The sequence below is a fragment of the Squalius cephalus genome (assembly GCF_949319135.1).
Source record: "Squalius cephalus genome assembly, chromosome: 20".
In the NCBI taxonomy this organism is placed as follows: Eukaryota; Metazoa; Chordata; class Actinopteri; order Cypriniformes; family Leuciscidae; genus Squalius; species Squalius cephalus.
The window spans coordinates 35,580,973-35,606,973 of record NC_137141.1 but is presented as its reverse complement, the minus strand read 5'-3'; the positions used below and the strand labels follow the sequence as shown (position 1 = coordinate 35,606,973).

Sequence of the window (26,001 nt, the reverse complement as noted above, 5' to 3'; positions counted from 1 at the left end):
TCATAAAAAACATTAATGTGACTTTGCCTCAGTAGAGGCTGTGATTGGATAACTGGAGTGACCAGTGGACCAATGGTGTCGCAGCGTCTCTAATGTTGGTTTGGTGTTTCTGAAAGTGTGTGATCAGGATGATTTGGTGTAATTCCCTCCAGAAGCGTCTCACACACACGAGTGTGTTCCCGAACACCAGCATCCGAACGCCAGAGAACATGACAGCGTTTACTGTGTTTCGTCTGACGCTCTGAGACACACTCGTTCATGATGGAGGAGAAACAGCCGATTGCAGAAACTTACACTTTTATTACTGATATTTTCCCAGGAAGAGATGATTTTGTTCTCTTGAACACATGAGATGGAAATGCTGCGTTATACAGAAATGTTTTATGCCATATTCCAGTTTAGCGCTCAAGTTAAATCCCAGTGTTAGATGGAGACACAGCTAGCAGCTCATGGGTGTTTAAACATGATTGGAGTCAGAGGACAGTAGTTAGTGAGTTTGAACTCAAACCCTTCGACAGTGATGATGCTCTTCAGCATCTGAGGTAGACACTGCAAAACACACTCAAATACACATTAATGCAACTGATACACATTCATGAACACACACACACACGATATTAAACATTGTGCAGGATCCAAAACTTGTGCAAAGAGAAGAAGTGAGCCTGATCTTCACGACGCCGGACGCAGAAAGCGAACCACCAGTTCGTACGTGGCGAAGACGGACATGTTGACGGGGAAGGCGCGGATGCAGTTTAGCGTCAGGCCTCTGAACAGGACGGCTATGCCTTCGGTCCTCACGCTGTGTGTGACGCAGTGGAAGAATCCTCTGTAGCGCCGGCCGCTCACACCCGACACCTGCAGACGGGCCTTGATCACGTCCATCGGCGTCCCGACCGCCCAACCACACATCCCCGACACACCTCCGGCCAGGAGGACCACCGGCCAGCCTGAGAACACAACAACACAACAAATATAATAGTGGTTCTTCACTCAATCTTATACCAAAAAGGTTCCATATAAGGAGAAATGTCTTCAATTATTGCATAATACTTTCATGTTTAATGGGGTTTTATTCTTTCTAGTGCTAAAATATCATTACGAGTGGCTTTCCTCATAAATCTGAAACAGTGTCTCAAAATGAACAGTTAAGGAATGTGACGTCACATTGCACAGGCCCCGTCCACGACTGCTGACAAACTCCGTCCTATTAGCATAGACCCACCCACGACTGCTGACAAACCCCGCCCTATTAGCATAGACCCACCCACGACTGCTGACAGACTCCGCCCTATTAGCATAGACCCACCCACGACTGCTGACAGACTCCGCCCTATTAGCATAGACCGCCCACGACTGCTGACAAACCCCGCCCTATTAGCATAGACCCACCCACGACTGCTGACAGACTCCGCCCTATTAGCATAGACCCACCCACGACTGCTGACAGACTCCGCCCTATTAGCATAGACCGCCCACGACTGCTGACAAACCCCGCCCTATTAGCATAGACCCACCCACGACTGCTGACAAACCCCGCCCTATTAGCATAGACCCACCCACGACTGCTGACAGACTCCGCCCTATTAGCATAGACCCACCCACGACTGCTGACAGACTCCGCCCTATTAGCATAGACCCACCCACGACTGCTGACAGACTCCGCCCTATTAGCATAGACCGCCCACGACTGCTGACAGACCCCGCCCTATTAGCATAGACCCACCCACGACTGCTGACAGACTCCACCCTATTAGCATAGACCCGCCCACGACTGCTGAGAAACCCCGCCCTATTAGCATAGACCCGCCCACGACTGCTGACAAACCCGTCCTATTAGCATAGACCCGCCCACGACTGCTGACAAACTCCGCCCTATTAGCATAGACCCGCCCACGACTGCTGACAAACTCCGCCCTATTAGCATAGACCCGCCCACGACTGCTGAGAAACCCCGCCCTATTAGCATAGACCCGCCCACGACTGCTGACAAACTCCGCCCTATTAGCATAGACCCGCCCACGACTGCTGTCAAACTCCGCCTTATTTGCATAGACCCGCCCACGACTGCTGACAAACTCCGCCCTATTAGCATAGACCCGCCCACGACTGCTGACAAACTCCGCCCTATTAGCATAGACCCGCCCACGGCTGCTGTCAAACTCCGCCCTATTAGCATAGACCTGCCCACGACTGCTGACAGACTCTGCCCTATTAGCATAGACCCGCCCACGACTGCTGTCAAACTCCGCCTTATTTGCATAGACCCGCCCACGACTGCTGACAGACTCCGCCTACAGTGAGCTGCATGCACACAGTCCACCATATTTATCTCCTCGCCAGAACATCCTTATTAAAGCTACTAAAGTAGTTCAGTCAGGAGCAGTGAGAGATTTCTGGCTTTCTTTGTTTGATTCATATTAACAGCATATATATCAGAAGGTTCTGTATATCACGCTGCTGTCACTTTAATACACAGATCTAATGTACATGTGCGGTTTCTTTCCCTGCTGTTTACATTCACAGACAAAACCGACTGTGTTTGTGAACTTGTGTGCATTTGACAGTTAAAGTGCAATAAGACGTGTTAGAGAACTTGGTTTAATAATACAGGAGATTCTCCGGCAATAACAAAACACACCAATAATCTCACTCATCCAGAACCGCAGGAATAACCAGTGCAGCCTTACGGAGAGACTCAGGAAGAGTTTCACTTTTACACGTTTCTGAATGTCAGAGAAAGACTTATCAAAACACAGTTACTGGGTTTCACTTTCATGTTTTCTGTGTTGGTAGACCCGACTATAGCACTTACACACGGAGAAAGTGTCAGATTGTCATGATGTGTCGCCTCTGGTGAGTCGATGTTCGGATGATCTTACCCGGCTGCTTGTCCTCTGCTGACAGCGCCTCACAGATGGTGTTGTAAGTGAGGAAGTAAGTGGCGAACGAGGGTCCGTCTCGCAGCGCTAGAGCAGCAGAACCCTTATAAAGACCCAGCGGACCCTCGTCTCGGGCGATTCTGAGCAGGCAGTGCAGCGGCCCACCGTATCGACGGCCTTCAGCCTGGCACTGCAGACGGACCTTCACCATGTCTGCGGGAGACATCACCAACACCTGAACACACACAAACGCAGGTTTACACACACATGGGGTGTAAAGATTCCCTCACGTCACGGTTCGATACTGAACTCACCGTACCATATTACTGCGATACTCCAAGACACATGATGAAAGGTTAACAAAAAATATACTGTTGATTAAAATGCTCAATTTAGTTTTATATTGTGTGAATGAATAGTGCTGGAAACCCGAAGCACAGGACAATACAGATATTCGTGATCTATACACGATACATATTGTTGCACTTTTGTATTGCGATATATTGTGACACGATACATTGTTACAGCCCTAACACGCAGTGACACACAACACGTGTGTGAACAAGCGGCACCTTCCGGTCTCTCTCGTGAAGCCAACACTGAAGAGAGTTAAACTGCAGTTCATGGACTGGCCACTAGAGGCCGGCTGCAGAAGACACTCAATCCCATAGACCCGCATGTTAAAATGCTCAACTTTACAGCAGAGAAACACATGTTTACAGTCTGGTGTAAAAAGTGGTTTTGGTCTATATAGCTAATGTTGCCCTTCATGACGACTGTGAGGGGGTGAATTATTTTAAGACTCATCCGTATAAATTATATTAAGACTTAAAGTTCTGCATAATTAAGGGCGTGGCCACTTGAGTGACAGGTGGATTGTCACTACTAGCCGTTTGTCTGCTGTCTGTTAGCGTAACGTCACCTCAGCTAATCCGCCTCGCCGCACATGTTCGTTTATCCGGGAGTGACGCTGCCAAGATGGCGACGGCCGGCTCCGCCCACTTTAGGCTTCAGAAACGCTCTTCAGGAACACTACGGGTGACGTCACACACACTACACCCAGTGTTTATACAGTCTATGTGTGTGAAGCGATGAAGCGCACCTGAGCGACGCCTCCGCTGAACCCAGACAGGAATATATCAGCTTTATGATGCGGCTCCACTGCGCTTCTGTGCCGCATCTGATGCAGGGAATGCAGGACGTTCCTGTACGTGCCGAACACCAGAGACGAGCTGATGGAGACGGTGGTCAGCGGCATCGACATGCCTCGGTAGAAACCAGCGACCTGAAACACACCAGTGTTCATAATCCTGAAGCAGAATAACACCTCTTCTCTTCTCTGATGATGTGGGCGGGGCTATAACCTGTCACTCACAGGAGATCAGCCAATAGCAAACCACAACCATCCAATCAATTCCCCACAGACACAATCAAGCCCCGCCCACATGTGTTCTTGTTCCAGAAGCGCTTCTCTCGGATATACGACACAATAGAGGAGAGAAGAGCAGCGCTACTTCACTTTCATGACGAGTTTAAGTGTTTCGGATACTCACGCCTTCAGTTCTGCAGGTTCTTCTCACACATTCCCAAACGCCGGAATAATGAGTCTGTGTCTGGAGCCTCACCTGCAACATCAGCAGCCGTTACACACACACACACACACACACACCTGGAGACTGTATGATCAGCTGAGGATGATGATGATGAAGGGTTTTACCTTCACGGTGTCCAGCGGATACCCCACCGCCACTCCAAACGCTCCTGAACACACACATCACACACTCAAAACTACAAGACACATTTATGATTCTTCATGAGACTCTATCAGCTCTAATCTAATGCTTTACAGAATCTACAGTTGTTATCCAATGTGCATTTATCTATTTAAGATGCACTAATTTGCATATATGCCTAGAACTTTAAAAGAGCACATTTAACATCAAACACGAGTGGAAGATACATATAACTTTCTATTTCCGTATACACACGTTGTCAGAAGACATTATTTTATCTTGAACAGCTTATATATTTTATTGTATCATACAAAGTAAAGCAATGAATGAGATATTCAGAATGAGATACTTTAGCTTTGTGTAAATGAAACTTCCCATGGAGAATTGTTAGTCACATTCACACACTGAGACACACACGAACCTCCGACAGAACCGGCGATGAAATCCGCGAGATGCATCGCGAGCCGAACCAGAAGAACCGATCAGAGGAACCGAACCAGAAGAACCGATCAGAGGAACCGAACCAGACGAACCGATCAGAGGAACCGAACCAGAAGAACCGATCAGAGGAACCGAACCAGAAAAACTGATCAGAGGAACCGAACCAGAAGAACTGATCAGAGGAACCGAACCAGAAGAACTGATCAGAGGATCCGAATCAGAAGAACCGATCAGAGGATCCGAATCAGAAGAACCGATCAGAGGAAATGAACCAGAAGAATCGATCAGAGGAACCGAACCAGAAGAACCGAATCTATCGGAACCGATCAAACACAAGCATCGGAATCATCCGGTTCGATCAGCGGAGAAACGTCTTCATCATGATGATGATGATGATGAACAACAACGCTGGAGAAGCGCGTGCCATGTGTCGTATACGGGTGTGTGTGTGTGTGTGTGTGTCGCTTTTGTCATTGAGGAATGTGAAACCGAAGGTCACCGTGTCCTTCAGAACACACTCGTTCACAGTGACGAGCGCGCGCGCTGATGTTTCTGATGATCTCTATGATTTACAGTCGCGGAAAATATAAACATCAGCTGAATGAAATATAGAGCCGGCGAGTGTCAGATCGGTGTGTGTGTTCCTGCAGTGTGTGTCCGCTGTGTGGCGCTGCTCTTCATCATGTCACTGTCACTGGCGAGGAGGAGGAGGAGGAGGAAGAAACAGAATTAAAGTTACAGTCACGAGTTTCACAGATGTTCAGATCTGAACACTTCAGCGCGCAAACGCGAAGATCAATTTTATTTCTACAAATTGTTTATATTTTAAGGACACGTCACGGCTATTCTCATGGCAAAATATAAAGTATTTGAAATTGAAATAAAAATAAATAAACACTAAGTTTTTTGTTGTCGTCGCATTTCCTATACTTCTTAGCGCAATTTTCCACCGGACAAATTGCGATTGTTAACTCATGATTTCTGTGCGTCTGTGCGCACCAATCTTGCACTTCTATCTCCTCCTCAACCAGACCACCTAGAGACTTCGGGTTTTCGGCATTATGTTAAGGAAGGTCTAATCTCGGGAACGCACAAAAAAAATCCAGGAAAAGATTTACTATCTCTTAGTGTTGTGATCCCATGAGGTGAGAAAATTGCGCTAAAACACTCACTGAGTTTTTATTACTTGTTTATTAATTTTTATTTAAGTTTTAGTTATTTTAGTATTTAATGAGAAATGTTGCCTTGGCAATAGCTGAAACATAATACATTTGATTGTATTTGGTAACACTTTACAGTAAGATTCATTAGTTAACATGAACTAATAATGAGCAATACTTCTACAGAATTTATTAATCATAGTTAATATTAATTTCAATATTAATTTACTAACACGTTATTAAAATCAAAGGTTGTATTAGTTAACATTAGTTAATGCACTGTGAACTAACATGAACAAACAACAGCTGGATTTTTATTAACTAACATTAACAAAGATTAATAAATACTGTAATAAATGTATTGCTCATTGTTAGTTCATGCTAGTTAATACATTAACTAATGTTGAGCCTTATTGTAAAGTGTTATCGATATTTTAAGTAACAGGTTTTCTATGGTTGAAGGATAATACTGAAGTTCTGCTGCACTGTTAATCAGATCCGGCTCATTATGAGTTGATTTATGATGATGATGATGATGATGATGGTGATGATGATGATGGGGGTGTTTCTTCATCCTTGAGCTTCTATTGGTCACAGATGGACTTTCCCCTTCATATCAACTTCATTCAGTAAAAATAGCGTGTCCCGCTGACAGCAGCTGCTCGAGAGCTCACACACACACACACACACACACACCATCAGGAGACCAGCAGGACAGGCTCTTCTTCTTCTTCATCTCAGGAATAGCGATGGACTTTGCTGCAGGGTGCATTGGGGGTAAGTCATGCCACAGCACTGAAAGCACAGAAATGATCAAATAACATGATTTGAAGAGTGATCTGGAGCTCAAGCTGAAGCCGAGAGTCGAGTCTCCTTCATCTATACAGCGCTTTATACACACTGAGTGTTTCACAGCAGCTTTACTGAGATAACAGGACAATAATGCAGAGTTTGTGTCCAGAAGAAAACAGCGTCTCAGTCCAGCTTAAGGAGGTTCAGAGATGGCTCATGTTTGTTAAAGTGATTTAGTAGCTCTCTGTGAGACTCTTCATTCAGTCCGAAACTCTCAAACCTTCACAAACTCAGTCTTTCTGTTAGAAGTAAAGCTCATAAACAGGACTGATCCTGTGAAGCATGAGCACAGTCAAACCAAACCTTACTCACACACCTTCAACATTTCTCACATTATCAGTTTATTCGCTATAGTTTAGAGAATGGTAGTAAAATATGAGCAGAACTCAGTTGATATTTGACTGGTTTTGTCCGTCCTTCTGTTAGACTGTCTCACACATGAATTATGTTGAATATCTGTCAGCTGTTAAATTTAACTACACAATTAGATAATACCAGTTTAGCTCAACCAATCACCAAGCAATGCTTCATTGTGTTCAGTCTGTGTGTAAAAAGAGCATTAGCAATTAAAGACAACACACTTCAGCAAAACATGATCAGCTCAAAGTGTCCCAATCATTTTTGGGCCCAATGTCACAGTTTACTTTATTCTGCTCTCCTCACTCACACTAATGAACTCTAGTGTCCTGATCACACTAGTGGAATGATCTCTGGCGTGTGAATAGTGTTTGGTTTGCCTGTATGATCATGACTCTGGGCTCTTGCCTCATGCTCGTATGACGCAGGTTTGGCAGGTCAAGGACTGCAGCTCAGACACGGTTGCATCATCACACGCTTCAGTCAAATATACCAGACCTGACGCGCTCACACTCATCAGGGGCTTTTCTCTTCTCATAACGGAAGTGAAGCACTCAGAACTAACTTTATCTGGACAATAACTCTATTCTAGATCTGCTGTAAAGCCCAATCTCTGTTACTGTAATCTCCTGTTATCACTGTAAAGCTGCTGTGATCTGTGTTGTTAAAGCGCTGTATAAATGAAGGAGATGTGACTTGAGTTGAGATCATGAGATCGCCGCTCGCAACACCGGATCATGGGTTCGATTCCCAGGGAATGCATGAACTGATCACATGCCAGTGAACACAGAACTCACTGTGGATTGAAGCCTCTGACTGAATGTTCTGATGTTGCAGGAGCCGCTGGTGTTCTGGTCGGACATCCGTTCGATACGGTGAAGGTACGTCCGGCTCCAACACTCAACACACACTCCAACACTGAACACACACTCCAACACTGAACACACACTCCAACACTCAACACACACTCCAACACTCAACACACACTCCAACACTGAACACACACTCCAACACTCCACACACTCCAACACTCAACACACTCGAACACTGAACACACTCCAACACTGAACACACACTCCAACACTGAACACACACTCCAACACTCAACACACACTCCAACACTCAACACACACTCCAACACTCAACACACACTCCAACACTGAACACACTCCAACACTGAACACACACTCCAACACTGAACACACACTCCAACACTGAACACACTCCAACACTGAACACACTCCAACACTGAACACACTCCAACACTGAACACACACTCCAACACTCAACACACACTCCAACACTCAACACACACTCCAACACTGAACACACTCCAACACTCCACACACTCCAACACTCAACACACACTCCAACACTGAACACACACTCCAACACTGAACACACACTCCAACACTCAACACACACTCCAACACTCAACACACACTCCAACACTCAACACACACTCCAACACTGAACACACTCCAACACTCCACACACTCCAACACTCAACACACACTCCAACACTGAACACACACTCCAACACTGAACACACACTCCAACACTGAACACACACTCCAACACTCAACACACACTCCAACACTGAACACACACTCCAACACTGAACACACACTCCAACACTCAACACACACTCCAACACTCAACACACACACTCCAACTTTCAACACACTCCAACACTCAACACACACTCCAACACTGAACACACTCCAACACTGAACACACACTCCAACACTGAACACACACTCCAACACTGAACACTCTCCAACACTGAACACACACTCCAACACTGAACACACACTCCAACACTCAACACACACTCCAACACTCAACACACACTCCAACACTCAACGCACTCCAACACTGAACACACACTCCAACATTCAACACACTCCAACACTCAACACACACTCCAACACTCAACACACACTCCAACACTCAACACACTCCAACACTGAACACACACTCCAACATTCAACACACTCCAACACTGAACACACTCCAACACTCAACACACACTCCAACACTCAACACACACTCCAACACTGAACACACACTCCAACATTCAACACACTCCAACACTCAACACACACTCCAACACTGAACACACACTCCAACACTCAACACACACTCCAACACTCAACACACACTCCAACACTGAACACACACTCCAACACTCAACACACACTCCAACACTCAACACACACTCCAACACTGAACACACACTCCAACATTCAACACACTCCAACACTCAACACACACTCCAACACTCAACACACACTCCAACACTGAACACACACTCCAACACTCAACACACACTCCAACACTGAACACACACTCCAACACTCAACACACTCCAACACTCAACACACACTCCAACACTGAACACACACTCCAACACTGAACACACACTCCAACACTCAACACACACTCCAACACTCAACACACACTCCAACACTGAACACACACTCCAACACTCAACACACACTCCAACACTGAACACACACTCCAACACTCAACACACACTCCAACACTGAACACACTCGAACACTGAACACACACTCCAACATTCAACACACTCCAACACTCAACACACACTCCAACACTCAACACACACTCCAACACTCAACACACTCCAACACTGAACACACACTCCAACATTCAACACACTCCAACACTCAACACACACTCCAACACTCAACACACACTCCAACACTCAACACACTCCAACACTCAACACACACTCCAACACTCAACACACACTCCAACACTGAACACACACTCCAACATTCAACACACTCCAACACTCAACACACACTCCAACACTCAACACACACTCCAACACTGAACACACACTCCAACACTCAACACACACTCCAACACTGAACACACACTCCAACATTCAACACACTCCAACACTCAACACACACTCCAACACTCAACACACACTCCAACACTGAACACACACTCCAACACTCAACACACACTCCAACACTGAACACACTCGAACACTGAACACACTCCAACACTGAACACACACTCCAACACTGAACACACTCCAACACTGAACACACACTCCAACACTCAACACACACTCCAACACTGAACACACTCGAACACTGAACACACTCCAACACTGAACACACACTCCAACACTCAACACACACTCCAACACTGAACACACTCGAACACTGAACACACTCCAACACTGAACACACACTCCAACACTGAACACACTCCAACACTGAACACACTCCAACACTGAACACACTCCAACACTGAACACACTGAACACTGAACACACTGGACACTGAACACACTCCAACACTGAACACACTGAACACTGAACACACTCCAACACTGAACACACTCCAACACTGAACACACTCCAACACTGAACACACTCCAACACTGAACACACTCCAACACTGAACACACTCCAACACTGAACACACTCCAACACTGAACACACTCGAACACTGAACACACTCCAACACTGAACACACACTCCAACACTGAACACACACTCCAACACTGAACACACTCCAACACTGAACACACTCCAACACTGAACACACTCCAACACACTCGAACACTGAACACACTCGAACACTGAACACACTCGAACACACTCCAACACTGAACACACTCCAACACTGAACACACTCCAACACTGAACACACTCCAACACTGAACACACTCCAACACTGAACACACTCCAACACTGAACACACTCCAACACTGAACACTGAACACACTCCAACACTGAACACACTCCAACACTGAACACACACTCCAACACTGAACACACTCCAACACTGAACACACTGAACACTGAACACACTCCAACACTGAACACACTCCAACACTGAACACACTCCAACACTGAACACACACTCCAACACTGAACACACTCCAACACTGAACACACTCCAACACTGAACACACTGAACACTGAACACACTCCAACACTGAACACACTCCAACACTGAACACACTCCAACACTGAACACACACTCCAACACTGAACACACACTCCAACACTGAACACACTCCAACACTGAACACACACTCCAACACTGAACACACTCCAACACTGAACACACACTCCAACACTGAACACACTCCAACACTGAACACACTCCAACACTGAACACACTCCAACACTCAACACACTCCAACACTCAACACACTCCAACACTGAACACACTCCAACACTGAACACACTCCAACACTGAACACACACTCCAACACTGAACACACACTCCAACACTGAACACACTCCAACACTGAACACACACTCCAACACTGAACACACTCCAACACTGAACACACTCCAACACTGAACACACACTCCAACACTGAACACACTCCAACACTGAACACACTCCAACACTCTCCAACACTGAACACACTCCAACACTGAACACACTCCAACACTGAACACACTCCAACACTGAACACACTCCAACACTGAACACACTCCAACACTGAACACACTCCAACACTGAACACACACTCCAACACTGAACACACTGGACACTCGAACACACTCCAACACTGAACACACTCCAACACTGAACACACTCCAACACTGAACACACACTCCAACACTGAACACACTCCAACACTGAACACACACTCCAACACTGAACACACTGGACACTCGAACACACTCCAACACTGAACACACTCCAACACTGAACACACTCCAACACTGAACACACACTCCAACACTCAACACACACTCCAACACTCAACACACTCCAACACTGAACACACTCCAACACTGAACACACTCCAACACTGAACACACTCCAACACTCAACACACTCCAACACTCAACACACACTCCAACACTGAACACACTCCAACACTGAACACACTCCAACACTGAACACACTCCAACACTGAACACACACTCCAACACTGAACACACTCCAACACTGAACACACACTCCAACACTGAACACACTCCAACACTGAACACACTCCAACACTCAACACACTCCAACACTGAACACACTCCAACACTGAACACACTCCAACACTCTCCAACACTGAACACACTGAACACTGAACACACTCCAACACTGAACACACTCCAACACTGAACACACTCCAACACTGAACACACTCCAACACTGAACACACTCCAACACTGAACACACTCCAACACTGAACACACTCCAACACTGAACACACTCCAACACTGAACACACTGGACACTCGAACACACTCCAACACTGAACACACTCCAACACTCAACACACTCCAACACTGAACACACTCCAACACTGAACACACACTCCAACACTGAACACACTCCAACACTGAACACACTCCAACACTGAACACACACTCCAACACTGAACACACTCCAACACTGAACACACTCCAACACTGAACACACTGGACACTCGAACACTGAACACACTCCAACACTGAACACACTCCAACACTGAACACACTGGACACTCCAACACTGAACACACTCCAACACTGAACACACTCCAACACTGAACACACTCCAACACTGAACACACTGGACACTCGAACACTGAACACACTCCAACACTGAACACACTCCAACACTGAACACACTCCAACACTGAACACACTGGACACTCCAACACTGAACACACTCCAACACTGAACACACTCCAACACTGAACGCACTCCAACACTGAACACACTCCAACACTGAACACACACTCCAACACTGAACACACACTCCAACACTGAACACACTCCAACACTGAACACACTCCAACACTGAACACACTGGACACTCGAACACTGAACACACTCCAACACTGAACACACTCCAACACTGAACACACTCCAACACTGAACACACTCCAACACTGAACACACTGGACACTCGAACACTAAACACACTCCAACACTGAACACACTCCAACACTGAACACACTCCAACACTGAACACACTGGACACTCGAACACTGAACACACTCCAACACTGAACACACTCCAACACTGAACACACTCCAACACTGAACACACTGGACACTCCAACACTGAACACACTCCAACACTGAACGCACTCGAACACTGAACGCACTCCAACACTGAACACACTCCAACACTGAACACACTCCAACACTGAACACACTCCAACACTGAACGCATGTGCGCATCGACAAACTGAACACTTGTGCTTCTGCATTCACGCTTTAACTGTGTAAATCACTCTTAAAACTCAAGGTTCTTTACTGGCATCAACGGTTCCATGAAGAACCTTAAACAGCCATGGGATATTTCCACAGCACAAGATTCGTTATAGTGGGAACAGATTATTTCGATTATTAAAATCTTCTTCACACTAAGAAAAAAAAAAAGAACTGATCATTGAAAGGCAACCAACCTTTATTTTTGATGTATAAAGTGTATAATCAATTAAAATCTAATTACAACTACAAATTATATTAATATTTTAATGTTTTAGCTTGAGATTTGAGAGTTCCAGTCTCAACCAAGACTCAACAAAAATATGTTCTAAGATCGTTTTGCTGTTATTAAGTTATTAAGTTATGAAAACGTTATTTCTGAATGTCCAAAACGTCCATTTTAAATGTTTTTTAAATGTTTTTTCTTGGTTATGTGAACGTTGAGGGAACTTACATTGTATCATTCTTCAGACATTCTGGAATGTTACTTTTGAATGTTCTCTGAACGTTCTGAATCAAGTATTGTTACATTTAAAAATATTAAAGACGAGATAACTTTGAACGAACGTCCTTTTAATGTTACTGGAAGAACTTTTGTTCATAACGCCGAGAGAATGTTCCGGTGGCTGGAACCTTGAATGCAAATGTGAGTTTCTTTGGATAAAAGCATGTGGTAAATGTGTATCTGATATAGTGCATCATGAAGCATGTCTTTACTGTACTAAAACTACTAAGTGATTAATGACAAACTCTCACTGGATATTAAACACACACACACATGCTCAGAGGTGTGTATTGCATTAAGTAAATCAGGTTGTTTTTGTCATTAGCGTTGCATGTGTGTTTCTGTGAATGAAAACTAACACTGAAAGTGTTGCTGTTCTTAAAGGCAAAGGGCAAGATCGAGTCTCACATGAGCTCGTGTTTTAAAGGAGTCGTTCACTTCAGAATTAAAATCTCCTGATGATTTACTCTCCTCCTCGTCATCCAAGATGTTCATGTCTTTCTTTCTTCAGTGGGAAAGAAATGAAGGTTTCTGAGGAAAACACTCCAGGATGTTCCTCCATATAGTGTCTTCAATGGGGTCCAACGGGTCGAAGGTCCAGATGTGAGTTTCAGTGCAGCTTCAAAGTCTCGGCACGATCCAGCCGAGGAATAAGAGTCTCATCTAGACAAACCAGCGGACGTTTTACAACTAAATACACATTTATATACTTTTAACCACTAATGCTGGTCTTGCTCTCGCTGTGATGCGACACACATTACGTAATCAGGTTGAAAGGTCACGCGTGTTCTGGTTTATAAATGTAGGGCGAAAAACTCTCATCTCATTTTCCTCCAACTTCAAAATCGTCCGACATCGTTGTTTTACCTTTTATTTATTAATTTATTTTGTAAATGGTGTTTGATTCAGTCTTTGCACGTTCGCTTTGTAAACACTGGGTCGGTTCTTACCCCTACGTCACGCTTGACCTTTCAACATCCAAGATTTAAAAACCCTGGAAAGTTTTCCTCAAAAACCTTAATTTCTTTTCCACTGAAGAAAGAAAGACATGAACGTCTTGGATGACGTGGTTGAGAGTAAATTATCAGGAGATTTTAATTCTGAAGTGAACGACTCGTTAAAGCCTCTTCTCTCGTCTCGCCCTGATGCCTTTATAACCTGATCGAAACCTCACAGCCGAAGGGTCTTTTACAGCAAAAGTATTGCTTTGTTGTAGATGAGAGCGAGGCGGTTACACCGGCCGCTCGGGGGTTAACCTCGGAAGTAAAGACCAGGTCATTTCCTCTGTTTCATTGGACTGGACTGTCATTGAATGTAAATCCACACACAGCCAGGACAAACATCACCCAGATCTAGTTTCATTCACTTCTTCTGTGATTTCTGCTGTTTGTCAAGCATTCCTCGCATTAGTTCCAGTGTGATGAGAAACGCTGCATGTTTCAGGTGCGACTGCAGGTTCAGAGTGTGGAAAAGCCCTTGTATCGCGGGACGCTTCACTGCTTCCAGTCCATCATTCGACAAGAAACAGTGAGTGGGATTTATTACTACTATAACTATAATCATACACTGTTCGCTCAATGGCCAGAGGAGAACTGAGAGACTGAGTGTGGTTTCTCACAAGAGTTTATTTCCCTTGAACTGCAGATCATTTACCAGTGATATTCAGAATGCTAAATGTCTGTAGTTGTAGTTCTCTAATAACCTGAGCTCCAGGAGTCACTCGAGCCGTCAGGAACGAGACGCAGAGCTAAATCTGGCTCAGGGAACATCTATATTTACTGAGACGAAGGGTTTCAGGTTCTGAAGACATCCCAGCAAGCAATTCTGCGTTTAAAAAACGTTTAATATCCGTCCAAATACAGCCCAGATGTCTAGGCTCAAACAAGGCAAAGTTTGGGCTGTCAGTGAAAATTTAATTATTATTGATATTTTGACAAAAAGACATGTAACCAAACTCAAGGTTATTATTGCTAGAAGTGTGTTACTCATAGCCAGACTATACCGGGTCTATAGTTAACCGAGACGGAGAAATGGCGGATAATGCTTGCTGGGATTAACCCTTCACTCCTCATTAACCCTTTGCTCTTCATTAACCCTTTCTGTTTCTCCAGATGTTGGGTCTCTATAAAGGCATCGGCTCCCCGATGATGGGCCTGACCTTCATCAACGCTATCGTGTTCGGCGTCCAGGGGAACGCCATGCGCATGTTGGGCGCGGATACGCCGCGGCACCAGTTCCTAGCGGGCGCGGCGGCCGGGCTAATCCAGTGCATCATCTGCTGCCCGATGGAGCTCGCCAAGACCCGCATGCAGACGCAAGGAACGGGCCAGAAGAACACGACCCGGAGGCTCTACAAGAACTCTCTGGACTGCCTGATCCGAATCTACCGGAAGGAGGGAATCCGAGGAATCAACCGAGGAATGGTGACAACCGTGATCCGCGAGACGCCAGGCTTCGGCATCTACTTCCTGACGTACGACACGCTAACGCGATCGCTACGCTGCGAACCCGGCGACGGATACATCATTCCCAAGCTGCTCCTAGCGGGAGGCATGTCGGGAATCGCGTCCTGGCTCTCCACCTATCCGGTGGACGTCATTAAGTCCCGCCTCCAGGCTGACGGAGCCAACAGGTACGACGGGATCATGGATTGTGTGCGCCAGAGCTGGCGGAGGGAGGGGTGGAGGGCGTTCACTCGTGGCCTGACCTCCACTCTCCTGAGAGCGTTCCCTGTGAACGCCACCACCTTCGCCACCGTCACACTCTTCCTCATGTACATGCGCGAGGACGAAGGAGCGGAGGACTGCGAGTCCATGAGGCCGGACCTGCAGCCTGTGACCGAACGACTTTCTGTCCAATAGAGGACAGGTCAGCGAACACAAGGGCCAATCAGGCTGGAGAATGACCTCGCTTATCTTTACGTTTCTCTATGTTTGATGGACCACTGAAATAACGGGATGACTGAGTCTCCATTGGGTTCGAGGATTCCCAGAGGTACACCAAAGACGATAACTATTATGATAAAGATAATAGTTTTTTAAAATCGTTCACAGCACGACTATAACGATAATGACACAGAGGAACAATGATTGGTCAGGAAACAGTGTGATCTGAAATGGTTCTTGTTCATGACAAGAAAAAAAAAAAGCATAATCTGACACCGTGACTATTGTAACAGGCAAAAATATTGTGTAGTCTGAACCCGACATCTGGTGCTCTTTGGTCATTTTTGACCGAAAATTTGTACATTTTTATTTTTTGACTAATTGGAATGGTATGAAACTTGGTCACGGTTTTGGCACTTGCTGTAAAAAAATCATGGAAATGATTGGAAAAGGTTTAATGGCCCTGAAAAAAATAGACACACGTGAGCTCCTCGCAGTCAAAAATGAGCGCATTGGAAATGAATGCGATACGAATTTCATCTAGTGGAAGCGTTTGGTACTGCAGCCGAACAACATCTCTCTGAAAGCTCATTTTTTGAGATATCAAGCTAAAATTTGGAGCACAAATTGTTTAGATTTATAATTAAAATGAAAATATAGATTTCCTATAAAAATTTTAAATAGTATTTTTGTGCATTTTTCATTAAAAAAGGAAAAAAGTCGGCACACCACGGCTCCAAAAATGTTGAAAAATGCACTTTTCATAACAGTAAACTTAATACTTTTTTTCACTTAAGCAATAATCTGCCAAGTGTCTTCTTTGAAAAGAGATCAAACTTCAGTCTGTCGCTCTAAAGCATTCAAGATTTACCACAGTTTAAGTTGGAAATTTAATTTTCAGGTCTATGCTCAAAAAGTGAATAAATGGATTATAAATACAGTGTAAATCTAATTTTGTACCATAAATCCCCCTGAAAAATACAAAATATTAAATGAAAAACATTATCAAACTAAAATATAGTACATTCCTTTCATTGAAATAAAATAAAATAAAAAATCTGTCATTTTTGACCGCCACGCGAAGAGCATGAGGGTTGCTTGAGCACTTAAAGCGACAGCACACTTATTATAAACAGAACGTTTTCATGCATTGGTGTGGACGCTTATAAGTTATCGATCTTGGTGTGAACGGGCCTTAAGATTTGATCAGTTCCTTCTTTCCCTGGGAATCGAACCTGTGACTTTGGCGTAGTGAGCGCCATGCTCTACTGACGCTGATGAAGGATCTTCTGACGTACGGATGGATCAGAGGAGCTTCTGAACTTAAAACATTTACACTGCTTAGACTAGTATTACAAGTAAATAAGGTGAATTTTAATGCCTCTCCATTTTTATCTGAATTCTCAAAAAGTGAAAGTCGTTTTGATGAAAACACTGAATTTTTGAGAGGTAAATAAGGTACAAAGTTGAATTTTAATGCCTCTGCCCTACTGTTGGTACACTACCGTTCAGAAGCTTGGGGTACATCTTTTTTAAAAATATTTAACTGATTTAATTATTGAAATGTAAATTACATAATTTAAAAGAATACTTTTTTTTATCACTGATGCATTAAATGTATCAAAAGTGACAGTAAAGACATTTATGTTACAAAAGATTCTATTTCAAATAAATGCTGTTCTTTTGAACTTTCTATTCATCAAAAAATGCTGAAAATTAAAATGTATCAGTTTCCACAAAAATATTAAGCTGTTTTCAACACTGATAATAATCATAAATGTTTCTTGATCATCAGATCCTCATATTAGAGTGATTTCTGAAGGATCATGTGACACTGAAGACTGGAGTAATGATGCTGAACATTCAGCTTTGATCACAGGAATAAATTACACTTTACTGTATATTCACATAGAAAACATGATTTACATTATATAATATTTCACTGTTTTACTGTATTTTTGATTTTCAGAAAAAAAAAAGAATATTCACACGACCTCAAACTTCTGAACTGTATTGTACAAGTTTGGCACGTTTCCTGATATTGCGTATCACTCTCATGTTTCTCTTCACAGTGACAACATTTGACATATTGATTGTAAAAGTAAATGTTTAAATGCAAAGATCAGAAGAGCTGATTAGATGAAGACCAGCATATCGGATGATTGTTCAAGAAACGGTCACATGGTCCTACATGTTTACATACACAGAAACATTTTCTAGATGTTATTTAATCTTGACATGCACCTTAAACATGTGACTAGTTCCTGACATGACTAATCGACATATTCCTGTATATATGATACATATGCATCATTTGTTCTTATTCTCCAGTATTATTATGAATGTAAATATTATGAGATGGATTGATGACTGTCAGTGTTTTTACTTCATGAATCTCAAGGGAACACGTGTTACACACGGATCAGCAGTCACACTTCAACATTAAATAAATGAATATGGAAACACATTCAGGAAGATTTGTCTATGGGTCTTTATTAAGGATTGACTTTGTAAACGGTTACAGAAGAAAAACTGAAGGCTGGAATAAACCACACGAGTTCTGTGCTGATTTCCTCCAAGATCTCCTCTAGTCTGTTCCCCGACCCCAGTGTAATCCCCATCTCTAGAAGATCTCCTCTAATCTGTTCCCCGACCCCAGTGTAAACCCCATCTCTAGAAGATCTCCTCTAATCTGTTCCCCGACCCCAGAGTAAACCCCATCTCTAGAAGATCTCCTCTAGTCTGTTCCCCGACCCCAGAGTAAACCCCATCTCTAGAAGATCTCCTCTAGTCTGTTCCCCGACCCCAGAGTAAACCCCATCTCTAGAAGATCTCCTCTAGTCTGTTCCCCGACCCCAGTGTAAACCCCATCTCTAGAAGATCTCCTCTAGTCTGTTCCCCAACCCCAGAGTAAACCCCATCTCTAGAAGATCTCCTCTAGTCTGTTCCCCGACCCCAGAGTAAACCCCATCTCTAGAAGATCTCCTCTAGTCTGTTCCCCGACCCCAGAGTAAACCCCATCTCTAGAAGATCTCCTCTAGTCTGTTCCCCAACCCCAGAGTAAACCCCATCTCTAGAAGATCTCCTCTAGTCTGTTCCCCGACCCCAGAGTAAACCCCATCTCTAGAAGATCTCCTCTAGTCTGTTCCCCGACCCCAGAGTAAACCCCATCTCTAGAAGATCTCCTCTAATCTGTTCCCCGACCCCAGTGTAAACCCCATCTCTAGAAGATCTCCTCTAGTCTGTTCCCCGACCCCAGAGTAAACCCCATCTCTAGAAGATCTCCTCTAGTCTGTTCCCCGACCCCAGAGTAAACCCCATCTCTAGAAGATCTCCTCTAATCTGTTCCCCGACCCCAGTGTAAACCCCATCTCTAGAAGATCTCCTCTAGTCTGTTCCCCGACCCCAGTGTAAACCCCATCTCTAGAAGATCTCCTCTAATCTGTTCCCCGACCCCAGAGTAAACCCCATCTCTAGAAGATCTCCTCTAGTCTGTTCCCCGACCCCAGAGTAAACCCCATCTCTAGAAGATCTCCTCTAATCTGTTCCCCGACCCCAGAGTAAACCCCATCTCTAGAAGATCTCCTCTAGTCTGTTCCCCGACCCCAGAGTAAACCCCATCTCTAGAAGATCTCCTCTAGTCTGTTCCCCGACCCCAGTGTAAACCCCATCTCTAGAAGATCTCCTCTAGTCTGTTCCCCGACCCCAGAGTAAACCCCATCTCTAGAAGATCTCCTCTAGTCTGTTCCCCGACCCCAGAGTAAACCCCATCTCTAGAAGATCTCCTCTAGTCTGTTCCCCGACCCCAGAGTAATCCCCATCTCTAGAAGATCTCCTCTAGTCTGTTCCCCGACCCCAGAGTAAACCCCATCTCTAGAAGATCTCCTCTAGTCTGTTCCCCAACCCCAGTGTAAACCCCATCTCTAGAAGATCTCCTCTAGTCTGTTCCCCGACCCCAGAGTAAACCCCATCTCTAGAAGATCTCCTCTAGTCTGTTCCCCGACCCCAGAGTAAACCCCATCTCTAGAAGATCTCCTCTAGTCTGTTCTCCGACACCAGAGTAAACCCCATCTCTAGAAGATCTCCTCTAGTCTGTTCCCCGACCCCAGAGTAAACCCCATCTCTAGAAGATCTCCTCTAGTCTGTTCCCCGACCCCAGAGTAAACCCCATCTCTAGAAGATCTCCTCTAATCTGTTCCCCGACCCCAGTGTAAACCCCATCTCTAGAAGATCTCCTCTAATCTGTTCCCCGACCCCAGAGTAAACCCCATCTCTAGAAGATCTCCTCTAGTCTGTTCCCCAACCCCAGAGTAAACCCCATCTCTAGAAGATCTCCTCTAGTCTGTTCCCCGACCCCAGTGTAAACCCCATCTCTAGAAGATCTCCTCTAGTCTGTTCCCCGACCCCAGAGTAAACCCCATCTCTAGAAGATCTCCTCTAATCTGTTCCCCGACCCCAGAGTAAACCCCATCTCTAGAAGATCTCCTCTAGTCTGTTCCCCGACCCCAGAGTAAACCCCATCTCTAGAAGATCTCCTCTAATCTGTTCCCCGACCCCAGAGTAAACCCCATCTCTAGAAGATCTCCTCTAGTCTGTTCCCCGACCCCAGAGTAAACCCCATCTCTAGAAGATCTCCTCTAGTCTGTTCCCCGACCCCAGTGTAAACCCCATCTCTAGAAGATCTCCTCTAGTCTGTTCCCCGACCCCAGAGTAAACCCCATCTCTAGAAGATCTCCTCTAATCTGTTCCCCGACCCCAGTGTAAACCCCATCTCTAGAAGATCTCCTCTAATCTGTTCCCCGACCCCAGTGTAAACCCCATCTCTAGAAGATCTCCTCTAATCTGTTCCCCGACCCCAGAGTAAACCCCATCTCTAGAAGATCTCCTCTAATCTGTTCCCCGACCCCAGAGTAAACCCCATCTCTAGAAGATCTCCTCTAGTCTGTTCCCCGACCCCAGTGTAATCCCCATCTCTAGAAGATCTCCTCTAATCTGTTCCCCGACCCCAGAGTAAACCCCATCTCTAGAAGATCTCCTCTAGTCTGTTCCCCGACCCCAGAGTAAACCCCATCTCTAGAAGATCTCCTCTAGTCTGTTCCCCGACCCCAGAGTAAACCCCATCTCTAGAAGATCTCCTCTAGTCTGTTCCCCGACCCCAGAGTAATCCCCATCTCTAGAAGATCTCCTCTAGTCTGTTCCCCGACCCCAGTGTAAACCCCATCTCTAGAAGATCTCCTCTAATCTGTTCCCCGACCCCAGAGTAAACCCCATCTCTAGAAGATCTCCTCTAATCTGTTCCCCAACCCCAGAGTAAACCCCATCTCTAGAAGATCTCCTCTAGTCTGTTCCCCGACCCCAGAGTAATCCCCATCTCTAGAAGATCTCCTCTAGTCTGTTCCCCGACCCCAGTGTAAACCCCATCTCTAGAAGATCTCCTCTAGTCTGTTCCCCGACCCCAGTGTAAACCCCATCTCTAGAAGATCTCCTCTAGTCTGTTCCCCGACCCCAGTGTAAACCCCATCTCTAGAAGATCTCCTCTAGTCTGTTCCCCGACCCCAGTGTAAACCCCATCTCTAGAAGATCTCCTCTAATCTGTTCCCCGACCCCAGAGTAAACCCCATCTCTAGAAGATCTCCTCTAGTCTGTTCCCCGACCCCAGTGTAAACCCCATCTCTAGAAGATCTCCTCTAATCTGTTCCCCGACCCCAGAGTAAACCCCATCTCTAGAAGATCTCCTCTAATCTGTTCCCCAACCCCAGAGTAAACCCCATCTCTAGAAGATCTCCTCTAGTCTGTTCCCCGACCCCAGTGTAAACCCCATCTCTAGAAGATCTCCTCTAATCTGTTCCCCGACCCCAGAGTAAACCCCATCTCTAGAAGATCTCCTCTAATCTGTTCCCCGACCCCAGAGTAAACCCCATCTCTAGAAGATCTCCTCTAGTCTGTTCCCCGACCCCAGTGTAAACCCCATCTCTAGAAGATCTCCTCTAATCTGTTCCCCGACCCCAGTGTAAACCCCATCTCTAGAAGATCTCCTCTAATCTGTTCCCCGACCCCAGAGTAAACCCCATCTCTAGAAGATCTCCTCTAATCTGTTCCCCGACCCCAGTGTAAACCCCATCTCTAGAAGATCTCCTCTAGTCTGTTCCCCGACCCCAGAGTAAACCCCATCTCTAGAAGATCTCCTCTAGTCTGTTCCCCGACCCCAGAGTAAACCCCATCTCTAGAAGATCTCCTCTAATCTGTTCCCCGACCCCAGTGTAAACCCCATCTCTAGACTTTAAAGCAGAAGTCGTGTCGTTTATTCCATCTTTAAGACACACGAGAACAAACACACACTTTACCAGCTGATTACTGACGCTCATATGATGAAGAGCTGTGATGAAGATCCAGTGGAGTCCAGCGCCCTCTAGTGGCTCAAAACCAGACCTCAACCTGACTTACACACACTCTCACTCAGTAACACTCAAACTCAGACACTCACTCACACACAGACACACTCAGTAACACACTCACACACACTATCACACACAGACACACTCAGTAACACACTCACACACACACTATCACACACAGTAACACTCAATCTCATACACACACAGACACTCTCACTCACACTCAGACACACAAACCCACACACACACACACTCTCTCACACTCAGTAACACACTCAAACTCACACACAGACACTCACACTCAGTAACACAAACTCACACTCAGACACAGACACTCAAACTCACACACACACACACACAATCACACTCAGTAACACAAACTCATACACACTCAGACACACACTCAAACTCACACACTCTCTCACACTCAGTAACACACAAACTCACACACACTGAAACACACCTCTCACACTCAAACTCATACTCGCGCGCACACACACTCAGTAACACTCTCAAACTCACACACACACACACAGACAGACACTCACACTCAGTAACACTCAAACTCACACACACTGAAACACACAACCTCTCTCACTCACTCACTCACTCACTCACTCAAACAGTAACACACTCTCTCACACTCACTCAGTAACACACTCAAACTCACACACTCACTCAGTAACACACTCTCTCTCACACTCACTCAGTAACACACTCAAACTCACACACTCACTCAGTAACACACTCTCTCTCACACTCACTCAGTAACACACTCAAACTCACACACTCACTCAGTAACACACTCTCTCTCACACTCACTCAGTAACACACTCAAACTCACACACTCACTCAGTAACACACTCTCTCTCACACTCACTCAGTAACACACTCAAACTCACACACTCACTCAGTAACACACTCTCACACACTCACTCAGTAACACACTCTCTCTCACACTCACTCAGTAACACACTCAAACTCACACACTCACTCAGTAACACACTCTCACACACTCACTCAGTAACACACTCTCTCTCACACTCACTCAGTAACACACTCAAACTCACACACTCACTCAGTAACACACTCTCACACACTCACTCAGTAACACACTCTCTCTCACACTCACTCAGTAACACACTCAAACTCACACACTCACTCAGTAACACACTCTCTCTCACACTCACTCAGTAACACACTCTCTCTCACACTCACTCAGTAACACACTCAAACTCACACACTCACTCAGTAACACACTCTCTCTCACACTCACTCAGTAACACACTCTCACACACTCACTCAGTAACACACTCTCTCTCACACTCACTCAGTAACACACTCAAACTCACACACTCACTCAGTAACACACTCTCACACTCACTCAGTAACACTCTCAAACTCACACACACACACACAGACAGACACTCACACTCAGTAACACTCAAACTCACACACACTGAAACACACAACCTCTCTCACTCACTCACTCACTCACTCACTCAAACAGTAACACACTCTCTCACACTCACTCAGTAACACACTCAAACTCACACACTCACTCAGTAACACACTCTCTCTCACACTCACTCAGTAACACACTCAAACTCACACACTCACTCAGTAACACACTCTCTCTCACACTCACTCAGTAACACACTCAAACTCACACACTCACTCAGTAACACACTCTCTCTCACACTCACTCAGTAACACACTCAAACTCACACACTCACTCAGTAACACTCTCTCACACACTCACTCAGTAACACACTCTCTCTCACACTCACTCAGTAACACACTCAAACTCACACACTCACTCAGTAACACACTCTCTCTCACACTCACTCAGTAACACACTCAAACTCACACACTCACTCAGTAACACACTCTCTCTCACACTCACTCAGTAACACACTCAAACTCACACACACTCAGTAACACACTCTCTCACACTCACTCAGTAACTCACTCAAACTCACACACTCACTCAGTAACACACTCTCTCTCACACTCACTCAGTAACACACTCAAACTCACACACTCACTCAGTAACACACTCAAACTCACACACTCACTCAGTAACACACTCTCTCTCACACTCACTCAGTAACACACTCAAACTCACACACTCACTCAGTAACACACTCAAACTCACACACTCACTCAGTAACACACTCTCTCTCACACACTCACTCAGTAACTCACTCAAACTCACACACTCACTCAGTAACACACTCAAACTCACACACTCACTCAGTAACACACTCTCTCTCACACACACACTCAGTAACACACTCTCTCTCACACTCACTCAGTAACACACTCTCTCTCACACACACACACAGTAACACACTCTCTCTCACACTCACTCAGTAACTCACTCAAACTCACACACTCACTCAGTAACACACTCTCTCTCACACTCACTCAGTAACACACTCAAACTCACACACTCACTCAGTAACACACTCAAACTCACACACTCACTCAGTAACACACTCTCTCTCACACACACTCAGTAACACACTCTCTCTCACACTCACTCAGTAACACACTCTCTCTCACACACTCACTCAGTAACA

The 26,001-nt window shown here is 45.2% G+C and overlaps 3 protein-coding genes across 10 annotated transcripts; 1 reads left to right on the top strand and 2 right to left on the bottom strand.

Moving 5' to 3' along the window:
- Positions 1–59: 59 nt before the first annotated feature.
- Positions 60–15,577, bottom strand: slc25a47b (solute carrier family 25 member 47b). 7 transcript variants are annotated; one of them, XM_079852605.1, is made up of 7 exons: positions 15,503–15,577; positions 6,913–7,011; positions 4,600–4,643; positions 4,436–4,507; positions 3,985–4,167; positions 2,883–3,117; positions 60–950 (listed from the first exon to the last, which is right to left on the bottom strand). In XM_079852605.1, coding segments are annotated over exons 1-7 (912 nt in total). In that variant the 5' UTR covers positions 15,504–15,577; the 3' UTR covers positions 60–672. The 7 variants fall into 7 exon arrangements, with proteins under 7 accessions (XP_079708731.1, XP_079708736.1, XP_079708735.1 ...); XM_079852610.1 differs by having other exon boundaries at positions 15,393–15,568; XM_079852609.1 differs by lacking the exon at positions 15,503–15,577 and adding an exon at positions 15,329–15,391.
- On the top strand, positions 6,889–17,864 carry slc25a29l (solute carrier family 25 member 29-like). Of its 2 annotated transcripts, none has more exons than XM_079852613.1 (4): positions 6,889–6,993; positions 8,263–8,306; positions 15,580–15,663; positions 16,248–17,864. In XM_079852613.1, the coding sequence occupies exons 1-4, from the start codon at positions 6,966–6,968 to the stop codon at positions 16,995–16,997; spliced, it is 906 nt and encodes a 301-aa protein (XP_079708739.1). In that variant the 5' UTR covers positions 6,889–6,965; the 3' UTR covers positions 16,998–17,864. The 2 variants fall into 2 exon arrangements, with proteins under 2 accessions (XP_079708739.1, XP_079708740.1); XM_079852614.1 differs by lacking the exon at positions 6,889–6,993 and adding an exon at positions 15,353–15,450 and having other exon boundaries at positions 8,297–8,306.
- Positions 8,457–13,832, bottom strand: LOC307148195 (uncharacterized protein; the record flags this gene model as incomplete). Its single annotated transcript, XM_079853550.1, has 4 exons — positions 13,103–13,832; positions 12,845–13,060; positions 12,416–12,668; positions 8,457–8,489 (listed from the first exon to the last, which is right to left on the bottom strand). Exons 1-4 carry the CDS (start codon positions 13,591–13,593, stop codon positions 8,457–8,459), a joined length of 993 nt encoding a protein of 330 aa, XP_079709676.1. The 5' UTR covers positions 13,594–13,832.
- Positions 17,865–26,001: the final 8,137 nt, after the last annotated feature.